The 18520-nt window shown below is 45.2% G+C and overlaps 1 protein-coding gene across 2 annotated transcripts in view; it reads left to right on the top strand.

Moving 5' to 3' along the window:
• LOC148529657 (transmembrane protein 272-like) overlaps nucleotides 1-18240 on the top strand; it is a 44542-nt gene extending 26302 nt beyond the window's left edge. For both annotated transcript variants that reach the window (XM_088468316.1, XM_088468315.1), the window contains one exon: nucleotides 17836-18240. In XM_088468316.1, coding sequence (XP_088324442.1) covers nucleotides 17836-17845 — 10 coding nt within the window. In that variant the 3' untranslated portion in view covers nucleotides 17846-18240. The remainder of the gene's footprint in view (nucleotides 1-17835) is intronic.
• The last annotated feature ends 280 nt before the right edge of the window (nucleotides 18241-18520 follow it).

The following is an 18520-nucleotide window of genomic DNA, read 5'->3' on the forward strand; positions in this document are numbered from 1 at the left end:
AACCTCCTACGCCTTTCGCTGACAAGGTTCCCGGCTGCACTAAACACTCTTTCGGAGTACACACTGGAGGGGGGGCAACTCAGGTAAAATAGAGCCAGTTTGTACAGGGGCCTCCAAATTGCCTCTTTTTGCTGCCAGTACAGGTATGGACTGTCTGATATGCCTACTTGGATGCTGTCACCGATGTAATCCTCCACCATTCTTTCAATGGTGACAGTATCATATGTAGTGACAGTAGACATGTCAGAAATTGTTGCCAGGTCCTTCAGTCCGGACCAGATGTCCAAACTTGGTCCTGCCTGCCCTGCATCACCGCCAGCGGGTTGCTTAGGATAGCTAAGTTTTTTCCTGGAAGCCCCAGTTGCGGGAGAAAATTAAGAAGGAGCTGTTGACGTGTCACGTTCTGCTTCAGCTGACAGTGTGTTCACCAGCAGGTCTTTGCACCTCTGCAGGCTTGTGTCGGCCGGAAAGAGAGACACCACATAGGCTTTAAACCTAGGATTGAGCACGGTGGCCAAAATGTAGTGGTCTGATTTCAACAGATTGACCACCCTGGAATCCTGGCAAAGCGAATGAAGGGCTTCATCCACAAGTCCCACATGCCGAGCGGAATCGCTCCATCTTAGCTCCTCCTTCACTTTCTCCAGCTGCTTCTGCAAAAGCCTGATGAGGGGAATGACCTGACTCAAGCTGGCAGTGTCTGAACTGACTTCACGTGTGGCAAGTTCGAAGGGCTGGAGAACCTTGCACAACACGGAAATCATTCTCCACTGCGCTTGAGTCAGGTGCATACCCCCTCCTTTGCCTATGTCATAGGTGGATGTATAGGCTTGTATGGCCTTTTGCTGCTCCTCCATCCTCTGAAGCATATAGAGGGTTGAGTTCCACCGTGTCACAACCTCTTGCTTCAGGTGATGGCGGGGCAGGTTCAAGAGTGTTTGCTGGCGCTCCAGTCTTCGGCACGCAGTCGCTGAATGGCGAAAGTGGCCAGAAATTTTTCGGGCCACCCAAAGCGTCTCCTGCACGCCCCTGTCGCTTTTCAGAAAATTCTGCACCACCAAGTTTATTGTGTGAGCAAAACATGGGACGTGCTGGAATTTGCCCAGATGTAATGCCCGCACAATATTGGTGGTGTTGTCAGATATCACAAATCCCCAGGAGAATCTAAGTGGGGTAAGCCACTGGGCGATGATTTCCCTCAGTTTCTCTAAGAGGTTGTCGGCGGTGTGCCTCTTACTGAAACCGGTGATACACAGCGTAGCCTGCCTTGGAACGAGCTGGCGTTTCTGAGATGCTGCTACTGGTGACGCTGCTGCTGTTGCTGCGTAAGGTGATACATCTACCCAGTGGGCTGTCACAGTCATATAGTCCTTAGTCTGCCCTGTTCCACTTGTCCACATGTCCGTGGTTAAGTGGACATTGGGTACAACGGCATTTTTCAGGACACTGAGGACATTTTTTCTGACGTTTCTGTACAGTCTCGGTATCGCCTGCCTAGTGAAGTGGAATCTAGACAGGATTTGGAACCGGGGACACACTACCTCCATCAATTGTCTAAATCCCACTGCACTAATGGCGGGTACCGGACGCACGTCTAACACCAACATAGCAGTCAAGGCCTCAGTTATACGTTTTGCTTCAGGATGACTGCTGTCGTACTTCATCCTCCTCGCTAAGGACTGTTGGAGGGTCAATTGTTTAGTAAAAGTAGTGGTGTTCCTACTTCCTCTCTGGGATGATGAACGACTCCCAGCAGCAGCAACAGCAGCAGCGGCAGCAGGAGGTGTAGCAATGCAGGATCCTCCAGAGGAATCCCGGATAGGAGAGTAAGTCATGCCAGTGACATGGCCTGCAGGACTACTTCCGATCCTGACTAAGGAGGAAATTGACGAGGAGGGAGTTGACGGTGTGGTTTGCAGGCGCTTGGATACAACAGGACAACGGGATTTAGGTGTCCCTGGACTGCTTACGGTCTTAGCCAAAGTTTCTGAACTTGACAGTAACTTTTTATGAACGCGCTGCAGGTGCCGTATAAGGGAGGATGTTCCTAGGTGGTTAACGTCCCTACCCCTACTTATTTCACCTTTACATATGGTACATATGGCAAGACAGTCCGGATTTGGATAGAAATATTGCCAGACCAAAGAGGTGGAATGTTTGGTCTTCTGCCCAAGCATGACCGTGATGGGCTTTTTCATCCCACGGACAACAACTGTCTCCCCCGGAGCCTGATTTAAACAAACCACATCACCATCAGAATCCTCCTCGCCAACTTCCTCCTCAGCGCCAGCTACACCAGTATCCTCATTCTGTTGTACTTCAACAGTGACATCTTCAATTTGCATATCAGCAAGTGGACTGTGGGTGCTCCTTTCAGCACTTGCAGGGGGCGTGCAAATGGTGGAAAGAGCCACCTCTTCCCGTCCAGTGCTGGGAAGGTCAGGCATCGCAACCACCACCACACTTGGACTCTCCTTGGGGATTTGTGATATCTTCTTAGAACGCACAGTTCTTCGCTGTGCTTTTGCCAGCTTAACTCTTTTAATTTTTTTAGTGGGAGGAGGGCTTCCATCGTCATGTGAAGCTGAACCACTAGTCATGAACATAGGGAAAGACCTTAGCCATTCCTTGCCACTCCGTGTCGTAAATGGCATATTGGGAAGTTTACGTTTCTCTTCAGATGATTTAAATGTTTTTTTCAAGGTCATTTTCCTGAACTTTGCCATTTGGGATTGTATGTGCCCTCTACTATGACATTGGGCATCGGCCTTGGCAGACGACGTTGATGGCATGTTATCGTCTATGTCATGACTAGTGGCAGCAGCTTCAGCACTAGGAGGAAGTGGTTCTTGATCTTTCTCTATTTTATTTTTATCGGAGAAAGTTTGGTCCTCCATTTATGTTATATCGATTTGATATATACGTGCGGCTAAGGCGCACACAAACACAGAAAATATTTTTTTATTTTTGCTGGAGAGTAGTGCACTTTGTGGGTTACACCACCCTTTAAGAAATGAGCCAGCTGGCTCTTTACTTATGGGACACAGGCGCACGCTTGGCGCTGCTCCTTTGTTGATGCACGTGCGGCTACTGCGCACACAATTCACAAACACAGAAAATATTTTTTTATTTGGTTTGGAGTGTACTTTGGGGGTTACAGCACCCTTTAACGGTCAAGCCAGTCGGCCCTTTACTTATGACACAGGCGCACGCTTGGCACTACTTTGTTGATGCACGTGCGGCTACTGCGCACACAATTCACAAACACAGAAAATCTTTTTTTATTTGGTTTGGAGTGTACTTTGGGGGTTACAGCACCCTTTAACGGTCAAGCTAGCTGGCACTTTACTTATGACACAGGCGCACGCTTGGCACTACTTTGTTGATGCACGTGCGGCTACTGCGCACACAATTCACAAACACAGAAAATCTTTTTTTATTTGGTTTGGAGTGTACTTTGGGGGCTACAGCACCCTTTAATGGTCAAGCCAGCCGGCCCTTTACTTATGACACAGGCGCATGCTTGGCACTACTTTGTTGATGCACGTGTGGCTACTGCGCACACAATTCACAAACACAGAAAATATTTTTTTATTTGGTTTGGACTGGAGTGTACTTTGGGGGTTACAGCACCCTTTATCGGTCAAGCCAGCCGGCCCTTTACTTATGACACAGGCGCACGCTTGGCACTACTTTATTGATGCACGTGCGGCTACTGCGCACACAATTCACAAACACAGAAAATATTTTTTTATTTGGTTTGGACTGGAGTGTACTTTGGGGGTTACAGCACCCTTTAACGGTCAAGCCAGCCGGCCCTTTACTTATGACACAGGCGCACGCTTGGCACTACTTTGTTGATGCACGTGCGGCTGCTGCGCACACAATTCACAAACACAGAAAATCTTTTTTTATTTGGTTTGGAGTGTACTTTGGGGGTTACAGCACCCTTTAACGGTCAAGCTAGCTGGCACTTTACTTATGACACAGGCGCACGCTTGGCACTACTTTGTTGATGCACGTGCGGCTACTGCGCACACAATTCACAAACACAGAAAATCTTTTTTTATTTGGTTTGGAGTGTACTTTGGGGGTTACAGCACCCTTTAATGGTCAAGCCAGCCGGCCCTTTACTTATGACACAGGCACACGCTTGGCACTACTTTGTTGATGCACGTGTGGCTACTGCGCACACAATTCACAAACACAGAAAATATTTTTTTATTTGGTTTGGAGTGTACTTTGGGGGTTACAGCACCCTTTAACGGTCAAGCCAGCCGGCCCTTTACTTATGACACAGGCGCACGCTGGGCATTACTTTGTTGATGCACGTGCGGCTACTGCGCGCACAATTCACAAACACAAAAAATAGTTTTTTGTTTGGACTGGAGTGTACTTTGGGGGTTACAGCACCCTTTAACGGTCAAGCCAGCCGACCCTTTACTTATGACACAGGCGCACGCTTGGCACTACTTTGTTGATGCACGTGCGGCTACTGTGCACACAATTCACAAACACAGAAAATATTTTTTTATTTGGTTTGGACTGGAGTGTACTTTGGGGGTTACAGCACCCTTTAACGGTCAAGCCAGCCGGCCCTTTACTTATGACACAGGCGCACGCTTAGCACTACTTTGTTGATGCACGTGCGGCTACTGCGCACACAATTCACAAACACAGAAAATCTTTTTTTATTTGGTTTGGAGTGTACTTTGGGGGTTACAGCACCCTTTAACGGTCAAGCTAGCTGGCACTTTACTTATGACACAGGCGCACGCTTGGCACTACTTTGTTGATGCACGTGCGGCTACAGCGCACACAATTCACAAACACAGAAAATCTTTTTTTATTTGGTTTGGAGTGTACTTTGGGGGTTACAGCACCCTTTAATGGTCAAGCCAGCCGACCCTTTACTTATGACACAGGCGCACGCTTGGCACTACTTTGTTGATGCACGTGCGGCTACTGTGCACACAATTCACAAACATAGAAAATATTTTTTTATTTGGTTTGGACTGGAGTGTACTTTGGGGGTTACAGCACCCTTTAACGGTCAAGCCAGCCGGCCCTTTACTTATGACACAGGCGCACGCTTGGCACTACTTTGTTGATGCACGTGCGGCTACTGCGCACACAATTCACAAACACAGAAAATCTTTTTTTATTTGGTTTGGAGTGTACTTTGGGGGTTACAGCACCCTTTAACGGTCAAGCTAGCTGGCACTTTACTTATGACACAGGCGCACGCTTGGCACTACTTTGTTGATGCACGTGCGGCTACTGCGCACACAATTCACAAACACAGAATATCTTTTTTTATTTGGTTTGGAGTGTACTTTGGGGGTTACAGCACCCTTTAATGGTCAAGCCAGCCGGCCCTTTACTTATGACACAGGCGCACGCTTGGCACTACTTTGTTGATGCACGTGTGGCTACTGCGCACACAATTCACAAACACAGAAAATATTTTTTTATTTGGTTTGGACTGGAGTGTACTTTGGGGGTTACAGCACCCTTTAACGGTCAAGCCAGCCGGCCCTTTACTTATGACACAGGCGCACGCTTAGCACTACTTTGTTGATGCACGTGCGGCTACTGCGCACACAATTCACAAACACAGAAAATATTTTTTTATTTGGTTTGGACTGGAGTGTACTTTGGGGGTTACAGCACCCTTTAACGGTCAAGCCAGCCGGCCCTTTACTTATGACACAGGTGCACGCTTGGCACTACTTTGTTGATGCACGTGCGGCTACTGCGCACACAATTCACAAACACAGAAAATATTTTTTTATTTGGTTTGGACTGGAGTGTACTTTCGGGGGTTACAGCACCCTTAACGGTCAAGCCAGCCGGCCCTTTACTTATGACACAGGCGCACGCTTGGCACTACTTTGTTGATGCACTTGCGGCTACTGCGCACACAATTCACAAACACAGAAAAAAAAATTTTTTTTTTAGCACTTGGGGGGAGCACCCCTGACGGACAGAGCACCCCCTGGACAACACTACAGCACCCCTTTAGGACTGGGACACTGCACAGAACTTTGGAGTGGACACAGCCCCTCGGACAACTGACTGCACAACACAGTCCAGCCAGTCCCTATGGACTTTGAAGTAGTGGACACAGCCCCTATGGACAACAGCAGCACAGCACAACACAGCCAGCCCCTATGGACTTTGAAGTAGTGGACACAGCCCCTATGGACAACAGCAGCACAGCACAGCACAGCACAGCACAGCACAACACTACTCTGCACTACACTACACTACACAGCCCAGCCAGTCCTAACTCCCACCCTCCCTCTTCACTGTCCACAGCCGAGTGAGAAAATGGCGCCGACGCGTGTACCTTATATAGGATCCAAAACCCGCGAGACCCGGAAGGCGGGATGATGACGTTTTGCCTCGATTTCAGATCGGAGTCAGGCGGGAAAAGTCGAGCCTGACTCGGATCGGCCTCGGATCAGGGGGGCTCGGGGGGGTTCGGATTTCAGAAATCCGAACCCGCTCACCCCTAATATATATATATAATATACACACAGAGCAGTAACAGGGTACGGTGCACCCTGTGCTTTACATCACATATATACACACACACAGATATGTAGTGCTCACTCTAGGTGTAGAGTGCTGTAGTGATACATCACGTCTAAAATTTTGTCTGGGTTTTCTGTTCCAAATCAGCCTGTTTTATATTTATTTTTTTTGTTTTTGAAGTTGTGTATTCCATTTGACTTGCAAATACAGTCTTGGCATTGTGCAATCATTTTGTCTTGTAAATCATTTTTATTTTTAGTGGTAGTGATGGGTGGGGCTGAAATTTTGCCTAGGGTGCCCGGGAAACCTTGCACCAGACCTGATTGGCTGTGCTCCTTTGGCACTAAAAGCTGGGTGGACATGGAGACGGCTGCTTGCACAGCGCATCCACTGGTGGACTTATTATGGACCCCCTACATTTTTGAGATCCTGCTTTTTTTCTCAGGGAGATGTATCAAGCCTTGGAGAGTGATAAAGTGGAGTAGTTGCTCAAAGCAACCAATCAATGAGTCTTTGAAACTGTCATTTCAAAGACTGTACAGTGCCTCATTTATTAAGGAGTTTTATCATTCACAACAAGTGATAACACTCTTTGTGTATGATAATGGTGCTCCAGCTAATCAGCTCCCAACTGTCATGTGTTTGAAAAATGACAGTTGAGAGCTGATTGGCTGGAGCACTATTATCATACAGTATGTAATGAGTTTTAGCACTCGTTGGTTGGTTGCCTTGGGCAACTTCTCCACTTTACCTCCCTCGAAAGGCTTGACACATCAGACCTGGTCTCTCAACAAAAATCTATGAGCCATATTCAATTTGAGCGGACCCGCAATACTTTTCTGCCTTCCGGACTTTTCGCCTACATCGCGTGCTTTGCAGGCGGAAAAGAATTGCGCGCTTGCTTGAACCGGCGGAAAGTAAAGTCAGATTTGGGGAAATCAGCCTGACACCCCCCAAATGATGCTCTGACATGGGGGTTAGATATGGTTACCCCCGATTTGGCTTGCTGAAGGTATTTGGTGTGTTTAAACGGGCTCCATAGCTGCTAAATAGAGATTTTGTACAAGTGGTGCAGAATAGTATTCATGAGTAGTTTTTGCAGAAAATAACTTATCCCAGCAAATTTGGGGTACTTGAAAATGGGGGTCACCATATTTTAAAGTTGCTAAAGTTAAGTTGAAAAAATCGTGAAAAATCCACCTTCCGCAAGCCCCTGCAATGAAATAAACACATGGGGCATACTTGGGGACCCGCCCCAGAGTCTAGTTCGCTAGTTTTTAACTTTGTCCCCCAACATTTTTTTTTTGCCCCCAAATTCAAAGTGATTTTTTTGGGGGTGTTCTTAAGTGTTTTTTTTTTTTTAACATTTTTGCCGCAGTTTACCTTTGGAGGACTGTCTGAAGGGAATTGGTATGAAATACCGTCGGCCGCATGGCCGGCGGTTCGATTCCCATCAGCGGCAGCCCGACAGAAGCAGAGTGCGATGCAGCGGAAGCCCGACAGCGCTGGAAATCCCGATCGTGGATAGGTAAGTATCCACTAACCTAACCCCCCTAACCCTAACCCTCCTTAGGGGTGCCTAACCCTAACTTCCCCCCCAAGTGCCTAACCCTAATCCCCCCTCTAAGTGCCTAACCCTAACCACCCCCTTCTCCGCTGCCTAAACCTAAGTCCCCCGGGGGGGTGCCTAACCCTAAGTCCCCCCCAGGGGTGCCTAACCCTCCCTCCCCCTAGTCTAACCCTAACCCTCCCAGGGGGTGCCTAACCCTAAGTCTCCCCTGGGAGCCCTAAACCTAACCCTCCCCACCCGCGGATGTCCGCTCGCGGCGCCCGGCATCACTACGATCGTGATGCCGGGCGCCAGTCTCCCGGCGTCGGGGAAATGCGGGCGTCTATATCTAGATGCCCGGCATTTCACCCATGCCGGGATAAGACAGTCGGGAAGCCAGCTGCCGGTATTTAGGCAGTCGGCTTCCCGATTGCCTCCCGTCTGAAGGCTGCACGGGGGTTCCCACAATGTTGCACCCCAAAACCCCAATTCTGCTCTTTTTTTCCGCCTGCTATTAATAGGCAAAACTTTTCCGCCTATTACATTGCATTGACTTTTGCCTAGGTGGAAAGTCTTTCATATTAAATACGGCGATACTTTTCCGCCTGGTGAAATTATGTCATCGGTGAAACTTTTCCGCGGATTTCGGCTTTTCGCCTCAAATTGAAAACGGCCTAAGTCTCTTCCAACTTTTTAATCTTACTGTTTTGGCAATATTCAGATTGATGCCTAACCTACATTTAGCTACTTCACATTCCTGGGGGGGGGTAAGTTTACTAAGAATCGAGTTTGGTCGAGATGAAAATCTCGTGTGTTTTTAGGCATGTTTTCCATCATGCAAATTTACTAAGTTCAAACTCGGATGGGTTTTTACTGAGTTTGGTTTTCTCACTTTTTTTCTCTCCCTAGATGTAAATCTCGCCTTTACTCGCCATCGGCAGTAATCGGTCAGTTTTTTACTGTCAGATAAACATCTCTCAAATTTACCAAGAATCGAGATTACAATCTCGGGAGAGATGCCTGCAAACTCGCTGTCAAATTGACGTTTTAAACACTCGCCCTCTGATCAGTTATGCAGAAACATGCCAAAACCTTTTTTTTTTTTTTCAATTTTGGAAAAAATTACGTGAGGTCCCCCCCTAAAACTCTAACCAGCCCCAAACTTGCCAGCCTGTCCTGGTACCTAAAATTATGGGGACCAAAATGAATAGGGTTACCCCGTAAATTAGGTACCAGCACCAGGCAGCAGGGACAGGGCTGGTTTTAAATATAGGGCCAAAAAAATTGTGTAGGGGTACCCAAGGGAACGCCTACCGTCAGAAGCCGGCCCCACTGACATCACTAGTGATGTCAGTGGGAGTGATTTTGGCTCTGATAGAGCCAAAATCACACCTGGCCCTGCGGTTGAAAAACTCAACCGCAGGCTTTTGCTCGCAGTGGCGATGGTCGCGATGGTCAAGACCATCGCGGCCATCATCCTGCACGCTGGTATATGCTGTGGGTGGTGACCCACAGCTATACGAGCGTCCAGGAGGACGCTCCATATTTATGGAGGTGGGCCCTGATTCAGAGCGAGCGCTCTGGTCAGAGCGTCCGGCTCTGAATCAGGGCCATTGTTCCATATGAGACACTTGGGTGCTACCTATCTCACTGTATACTTACGTATACCTCTAGTAGAAAGAAAAAAGGAAAAAAGAGTGAGAATTATTGGTGCACTCTGGAGACTGTTATATGTGAGGCTTTGATGATTATTGATTAAAACTTAACTTTTATTAGTTTCTTGTTATAAATAGAGTTTCAACAAGAATGTCTTGTTGCTGTCTCTGTCCATTCATACTATTCCCTGCAGGATCAGTACTTTCTCCCAGCATCAAATATACGTAGTTAAATATCAGATTAGACCAGAGCTTTTAAGGATAACCATGCTTGGGCACCAGTGACATAATTAGTACATCAGGCAATTTGATTTAACCAGCTGTGTTCAGCCATGGATATCTTTAAAACATGAACTGTTAAAGTGCCTTAAGGACTGAGGGCCTGATTCAGAGCCGCTCGTAAGCGGCCGCTCGTTCGCTCCGAGCGATGTTCGCACAACTGCGCATGCGTACGGCTCGTAATACGCATGCGCGAACCAGTCAGTGCGGACGGAATTCATGTGCTCGCAAAACAGCGAATGCCTGCTAATTTGAGTGACAGACTGAGGCGTTTGTGGGTGGTACCAGGGGAAGGTGCTTGAAAACGGGGAGTGGTGATCCGAACACAGGCGTGCCAAACGGTCAAAACGGGCGTTTTAAGGGTGTGCATAATTAACAAAGCAGCGTCATCGACCACGTCACTTGGTTGTTTCTTAGCCTGAACTGTTCGCATGATTGCGGTAGTAAAATCCAACCACAAGCACTGCCTTTCGATGTACTCGATTAATCAAATAAATAGCGGAGATGACGTAGGATGCGAGCGGCCAGGGGGCGTTTTTATCAAAATAGCGGCCGCAGGTTTCGTTCGCTCGTTCAGGCTTAGAGGCGTCAACAGACCGCAAAGAGCGAACAGTCAATTTAAATAGCCAGCCCCTTTTTCTGGACGAGCGAGCACAAATAGCGTCCGCCTCTGAATGAGGGCCAGAGTTTGGGAACCAATGAATTAGACATTGGTGGGCCTTTCTGTCCCCTACCTTCAGAGTGATATATATTATTGGTATGGTTATATGCTCCAACTGTGTTTCTCACCTAAAGCACCTTCTTAATAATATCAGTGGGAGCTGGACTTTGGTTATACCCTCATTTACGGTCTCACTGGGACTTCATTTATGCTATGTCCTTTCTTATGTCAAGTTGTTTAAACTATGCTGAGATGCATATTAAATAACTCTACAGACTATATATAACACCAGACCATTTCCACTAGAGATGAGCGGGTCCAGTTCTCTGAGAACAGGACCCACCCGAACTTTGTGTTCCGAAGCAAGATCTGAATCCGGCTCGAGTTTTCCCAGCTGACTTGGATCCGAAAATGAGGCAAATGCGTCATCCTCCCGCTGCCGGATTCTTGCGGGTTTTGGATTATATAAAGGTCCCCGCGATCGGCGCCATTTTCACTCAGGCTGTGGAGAGAGAAGCTAGCATACGTAGTCAGTCACTCAGTGTGTGTGTCCAGTCAGAGTCTTGGCCTAAAGGCTGCTGCTGTGTTGTCCATAAAGGGGCTTAGGCTGCAGTATATAAATGGGGGTTTCCTTCAGTGGGTGCTGCAGCTGCTGTGTCACTTGTCCTATAAATTAACTGTGGCTGCTGCTGTGTTGGTGTCCCATCCATCAGGCTATGGCTGCAGTCCATAACGGGGTGCCGTGTTGTCCAGGGGGGGGTGCTCTGTCAATTAAGGGTGCTCTTCCCCAGTGTAAAATAAAATAAAAGTACTTTTTTTGTGTGTGTGGGTGTGTGTGTGCATTAGCAACTTAGCTGTGCTATTATTGTTCGGTAATACTGCTGAAGTTTATCGTCCATGTATTTGTGACTCTGCAGGTGGTATGTCCGCACTCGGCAGGGGTGCTTTGTTGTCCATAAAAAAAGGGGTGCTGTCTGTGTTGTTCATCAAGGGGCTGCTGCCTCATTCAGGGGTGCTCTCCCCAGTTTCCAAAAAATATAAGTGCTTTTTTTTTGTGTGCGTGTGTTAGCAACTTAGCTGCGCTATTATTGTTTGGTGACATTGCCGGCCAGACCGCAGTTTTTTGTCCACGTATTGTGACTCTAAGTGGTAACGCAGTGTTTTACTCATAAAAAATATTGTGACACTGTAAGTGGTAGTGCAGTCTAATATTCAACTTTTCATTTCTTTCCTCAATCGTAAATAAATTAGTCTACACGCCGACTACAAGACCACAACAAAGTGCTAAATAACATGCCTTATACTGTATATTAAACATAACAACATCACTGTAAGTGGCAGCACAGTGTGTTATTCTTTTCTTATTCATAAAAAATCTTGTGACACTGTAAGTGGTATCGCAGTGTGTTATTTTTATTCATAAATAATTGTGTGACACTAAGTGGCAGCGCAGTGTGTTATTTTCTTATTCATAAAAAATCTTGACACTGTAGGTCATTGATACCACAGTGTAATATTTAAATTTGGTACAAATTGACGTGTGTGCTGTACCTCACTTAATTCGTGTTTGTTGATATGGCGAACGATCAGTTGAGAGGAGAGCAGGAATCACATTCTAGTGCTGGAGCAGCTGCCAATGCCACCAGTAATGATGAAACTAATCCATCTACATAATCTATTAAAGCCGATGCAAAAGAGCATACAGGGCTTAAGTCAGGGCATCTAAAATCAAGACCCAATCTTTTACAGCAGTAAAGAAAAAAAAACATCAAAGGGAAAGTTAGCTGCAGAAAGACATATGACTTTCACCACATGAGGTGACAAGGAAAGGCTAAAGCCTTGACCTTTATTTATGACTGGTGGTTCTGCCTCATATGATGATGTAAGCACAAGTGAACATGCTGACATAGAATCGAAGATGCTTCGGTGGAAGTCCACCAGGATGAGCAGGATATTTGTGTAGCTGACGCAAGTAAGGATGTTGTTGATGAGGATGTTGTTTGTGTAAATCAGGCACCAGTGGAATAAACACTTATTGCCCATGATAAGGAAAAGCCCATTGACATGCCTGATCACAAGACAAAAAAATTCACTCCTTATGTGTAGAATTATTTCTCCACAAATCTGGACAACAATTGTCAAGTCATCTGTACCCTTTGTAAAGCCAGAGTAAGTAGAGGTAGGAACCTTAACCATCTAGTAATCTGCTCCCTGTTATGTCATCTGCAGCACATCCATCCAAAATGTTTTTGTGTTTTATGTTGACTCATCTGCATCACCAGAGGGTCTTTTGGGAAGTTTTTTCTCAGCAGATGCACTTGCTGGAGAAACTGAAGGAGAAGCCATCGCTGCATCACATGCCACTTGAGCTGACAATTTGCTTAAAAACAGCTCTTTGCATCTCTTCAGATCTGTGTCCGTTGGGAAGAACACAACATATGACTTAAACCTTATATCTTAAATCTTGCATTTGCTCTGTTCAGCTTGTCCACATATCTGTGGTTAAGTGGACAGTGGGTACAATGGCATTTTGGAGGCCACTAATTAACCTGTCCCTGTACAGGTTGGGAATTGCTTTTCTGGTGAAGTGGAATCTTGATGGGATTTGGTAGCAGACACACAGGACCTCAATTAACTGTCTAAAACCCTCTGAATTATTGGCGGATATTGGACACACATCTAATACCAGCATAGATTTAATGGCGTCAGTGATCCGCTATGCAACTGGATGACTGCAAAGGATTGTTTAACAGTCAGTTGTTTTTTAAAGTACTACTAATAGTCTTCCTGGTCCCCTTCTGGGATGAAAATCCACTCCCAGCAACAGCAGGCACAGCACTCAAGGATTCTTCTGCGGCAAGGACTGAGTTGAATGTGTAAAATATTTTTGTAAATGCCTCCCCTCCTCCCTCATAAATTTGATTTAGAATCAAAAAATTTAATTAAATTTACTACTAATCAAATCATCCTTTCCCTGCCTTCAACTACATACATACTCCAACTCCTCCAGGCCTCTTGAATAATAAAAACATTTGTTTCCTGATGTGCCATGTTGGAAGTTGAACTACCACTGCTACTGCAATCTTTGACATGCAGTTGCTGAATGCCAAAAATGTCCAGAAATGTTATGGCCACAGACAGCATCGCCTGCATGCCCCTTTAATTTAAAAAAAATATTCTGAACCACCAAGTTGATTTTGTGGGCAAAACATGGGACATATTGTTCACCCATGCTCTCCCCTCCTCCCTCATAAATTTGCATCAGAATCAAAAAATTTATTTAAGTTTACTACCAATCAACCCTTCCTGTCCTTGCCTTCAACTATATACATACTCCAACTCTCTCAGGCCTCTTGATTAATGAAAACATATTTTGCCTTATGTGCCATGTTGGAAGTTGAACTGCCACGTGTTTGTGTTGCCCACTGCTGCCGCTTAACTTAGTCAGCCAACTAGCTTGGTGCATTTTGGGCCTAAACCGGATGAAAATAATATTGTGAGGTGGACACAATTGACTGGAAATGAGTGGAAATTAATGTGATTGAGGGTAATAATACTGAAGGAACAAATAAAAAAAAATATTAATTATGTGATTTTAGCTATTTTTATATATTTTTGAAAAAAAAAATAGATCCAAATCCAAAACATGCAAAGGGTGATTTTGGGAAAACCAAATCCAGATCCAAAACAGAAGGAGATACAGTTCCAAAACCAAAACACGGGAGACAGCACACATCCCTAGTTTCTACACTCTCTGGCCTGTCCATTGTAAATTCTGCTGCTGGAATTGTGGTAAAGTGGGTCTTTATTATTCATATTCTCTGGTTGTCTCTGGTTGTCTCATGCTTTGACCCTTTGGGTCTTAGGGGAGTTGTAGTCACAATGTCGACAGTTATGATATTGGCGTTGTTGAATAATACATTTGAAAATGTAGACATTCTGCATGGACTGGCAACATAGGGTTAGGCTACGGGAGTAAGGGCCTGATTCGGAGATGTATGCTAACCTGATGGTTAGTGCACATCTCCGATGTTTGGGAGTCTGCGTTTGCGCAGGACTTGGGGGTCGGGGACAGTCTGCATTCCCAGGAACTGAAGCGTGTCGCCCCTGTTTTCTGGGATTGCTGAAGCCAGGGTCTGCATCCATGGATACAGACTTCCTGGCCTCGCAAGTAGACAAGAGCCGGCCAGCCTGCGTTTACTGAGGCTTACTCAGCTGGCAGATGAAGGGAACATTGTGACCATCTGGTTGCAGGGGATCCCAGGTCGCAGTTCTGGGATCGCAGATGCTGACAGACGGCGTCTCTTCTCATCAGACGCCTCCTGCAGCATTAGCATTTTAGATAAATGGTATTACACAGCCGCTTGTGTGTGGCTGTGCAATACTGTCCATCTCTGATTCAGGCATTATGTGTCTGTGTATGCAAACACTTGAGTGACATGCCAAAGACACTCTCATAACACACCCATAAGATGGACCATCTTGGTGCATCTCAATGGCCACCTCCCAGTTGCCGTCCAGGAACGCCCAATACATTTTCAATGTATTTCTTTGTGCAGGCATCTGAAATCTCAACTGCGATTCTGTACAAACATAATAAGAACACATGGGTGATGCAACTCTGTGAATATTAGCATTGCATACAAATCACAAGCAGGCCCAAAACCTCCCCTCATGGTCCAAATATTTGTGATGAGCCATTCACACTGCCAACACAGGTCCATTAGGAAGTATCAAGTGCGAACCCTGGACAGTCTATGTTCATTTATTATTATTTGTTCCTTGAGTTGGATGTATCTTCAATCAGCGATGAGGCAGTTCTGCCTTAGCTATATAATCTAGGCCATAGCTATATAATCTAGGCCAGTGGTTCTCAAACTCTGTCCTCAGGACCCCACACAGGTCACATATTCCAGGTCACCCAGCAGGTGCACAGGTGTATTTATTACTCACAGACACATTTTAAAAGATCCACATATAAAACTAATTATTTCACTTGTGGTTCTGTGAGGAGACCTGGAAGACATGCACTGTTTGGGATCCTGAGGACTGAGTTTGAGAACCTGTGATGTAGGCAATTTTACCTACAGTATATGGTTAATTTTGGAAGGGGTGCTTCATTTTATCACTGTCTTCATGGACCATAAAAAAACAATATATCCAGTACATCATGTTTCCGGTGGAACTCGGCTCTTTGGATACACAGATAACAAGGAGGTGCTAGTCCCAACAAATACAGTTAATTGAGAAAATGATTCAATTAATATATTTAGCTTGGTGTATGTGACAGCGTAATATTCAGTCTGATATTCCAGAGAGCCCCTGCTAGTCGCTTCAGTTTCTGGAATCTGGTCTGCTTAATGTGGGCATGCTGCAGGCTATAGTCCCAACAACAAGTCTGGTTGTTAACTTGCAAATGGCAGCTTATATACAGTACCCTGCTCTCTGGATAACTCCTATTTAAGCATTTACATGGTACAAAGTTCAACTACAAAATATAAATGAATACTAACAGACAGTAGGGGGCGGTGTTGCCTCAATTATAGGCATAGGCAATAATATAATATACCAGTGGTTCCCAAACTTTCTTGAATCACGGAGCCCTAGAATATCAGCATTTTTTTCACGTCTCCCCTAAGCCAAAAGTTTTTTGAGAAATTCAGAAAAAAATTATTGCTTAAGTAACTTGTGCTTACCTGTCATACAAAGCTTCAGTTGTGTGATGGTGGACAGGGTTGCACTTCTGTTTGACCACATGTTTATGTTTTGCCTCTTACATTGACCAGAAATAATTTGATTTGGTGCTGGACCACAAACCTGAGGCACCCCTGAGAGTGTCCTGAGGCACCCCAGGGTGATACGACATCCAGTTTGGGAACCACTGTAATATACTATTATTTACCTGAATTAGTTCCAAGGCTATTCAGTATTGACTACACTTGCAATGTAAACACTTATCGGTTTGGTCACATACGAACCAGACAGCAATCTTTGTCCTTTCTTATGAAAAACACTTTTTCTGTCAAAACACACTTTTGAATCAGCTTGTGGTATATAAGCAGCTAGCATTAACTGTACCATAAAAGAAACAATTTTGTATCCATATGACAACTCAGATGCATAATCTTCTACTGGGCCGATGAGCACTCTTATTTTCCCAGTTTGACTTAATTCTCATTTATTGAAAATGAGCGCTATATGAAAAAAGTGTTAATAATTAGTGGCACCTGTAAAAAAGAATACTAGGTGATTGTTATGTTTATAGCTCCTTTTGGAGAGTTTGGAATATGGTGGGTCCCGTTACAAAGTCACTTTGCTTTGTGAAAGAAATGATCCTAGCTTTCCCTACCTTACCCTTTCTTAATCCTCCGGTTCCTCCATCCTCTCATTGGGGAGTAAGTCCGGGCTGTGGTGGGGAGCTAGTTGCTAGAGCCTGGCCTTAGCTCTTGCTCCACGTGTACTGCCGGCATCTGACCGAGAGCAGCCGCGGGTGACGACGTCAGCGGGTTAGCGGCGGGCAAAGTGAACGGCCGTGTTGCCGCTGTTTCCAATGTTAGAGGCTGCCACCTGTTGTCTCCAACGCATTTCGTGCACTTGCGCTCTTTTTCAAGCGCACGATTAGTAAACAGTAAAGTAAATGTGTGATTCTCTTTTTCGATTGTTATTCATTAAAAATAAAATTATTTTTCAATCTATAGGGGAGAATCAAATGTTTGAGTTGGTTCCCGATGGAGCAATTCAAATGTTGCTCCATTTGGGCTTGAACAGCTGCTGGTGCCGGCATTTCTGCTCACCCCTTCCTGAGCAGGCGAGCAGAAATGCGTGAAAATCCGTGGTTTGGATGCCCTAACCAGGACATAAGACGGGTTTAGCCGCTACTCTTCCTAATTGGGCGCGACAAGTACGATAATTAATGGGCGCCCAAAACAATTGAATTTCTACATTGGGCGCCCATTAATTATTGGGGCACCCAAAACAAATTAATTGAACCCTATGTGTTTTCAAAGATACCTTAACATTTTTTTTTATAGGTATGGAATTTTCATGCTTCTGTATACTGTATGCATTTATCATTCAGATTACTTTTTAATCTATAGTGTTTCTCCCTCTGTCTCATCATTAATAGTAACCTTCTCCCCATTGTATTTCAGATTTGATTGACAAGTGTAAAATGAAAAATCAAGCAAACTGAAGCGAAAATCCTAAAATTAGGAAAATCTGATAGTACAGAAACTTTTAACAATTAAAACTTGTTCCTATTATGTGTTATATTCCTTCTCTAACTACTGGTTGTTTATATTTACTGTATGTTTATGGATATTAATTTTGTGTCAGAAGATCATTTTTGTACATTTTGACCTAGAATATGTAAATAATGAACCAGATGCCACTAAATATTCCTCTTTTAACAACCATTCACTATTTCCTTATAGAGGATGTTCTTTCACAATATTAGAACAAAGCCAATTATCAAATATTGAGATTCTCAAGACTTCAATCACCAACTCCATTCACAAAGTTTGCACTTATATAATAAAATGTAAATTGAAAAACGATTCCGAATTTAAGGATCTGTTACATGTAAATGGTGCCAGCATTTGGAAAAAAACAGTAATAAATCAAGACAAACAGCAGATTCCATTAGCTGTGATCTTCCTGCTAACAGGGGCGCCGAGATGGGAGGGGGGGCGGGTACAGATTACCCGGGCCCGGGCTTCCTGAGGGGCCCAGGTCCGGCGCTGCTCCCCCCCTCACAGCAGCCCAGCACACAGCATGTGCTGAGCTGCAGTTGGAGACTGCTCGTGGCTGCTGAGCAGCAGCCACAGCAGTCTCCTA

This window comes from Taudactylus pleione, unplaced genomic scaffold (genome assembly GCF_031769625.1).
Source record: "Taudactylus pleione unplaced genomic scaffold, aTauple2 ptg000085l, whole genome shotgun sequence".
NCBI lineage: Eukaryota > Metazoa > Chordata > Amphibia > Anura > Myobatrachidae > Taudactylus > Taudactylus pleione.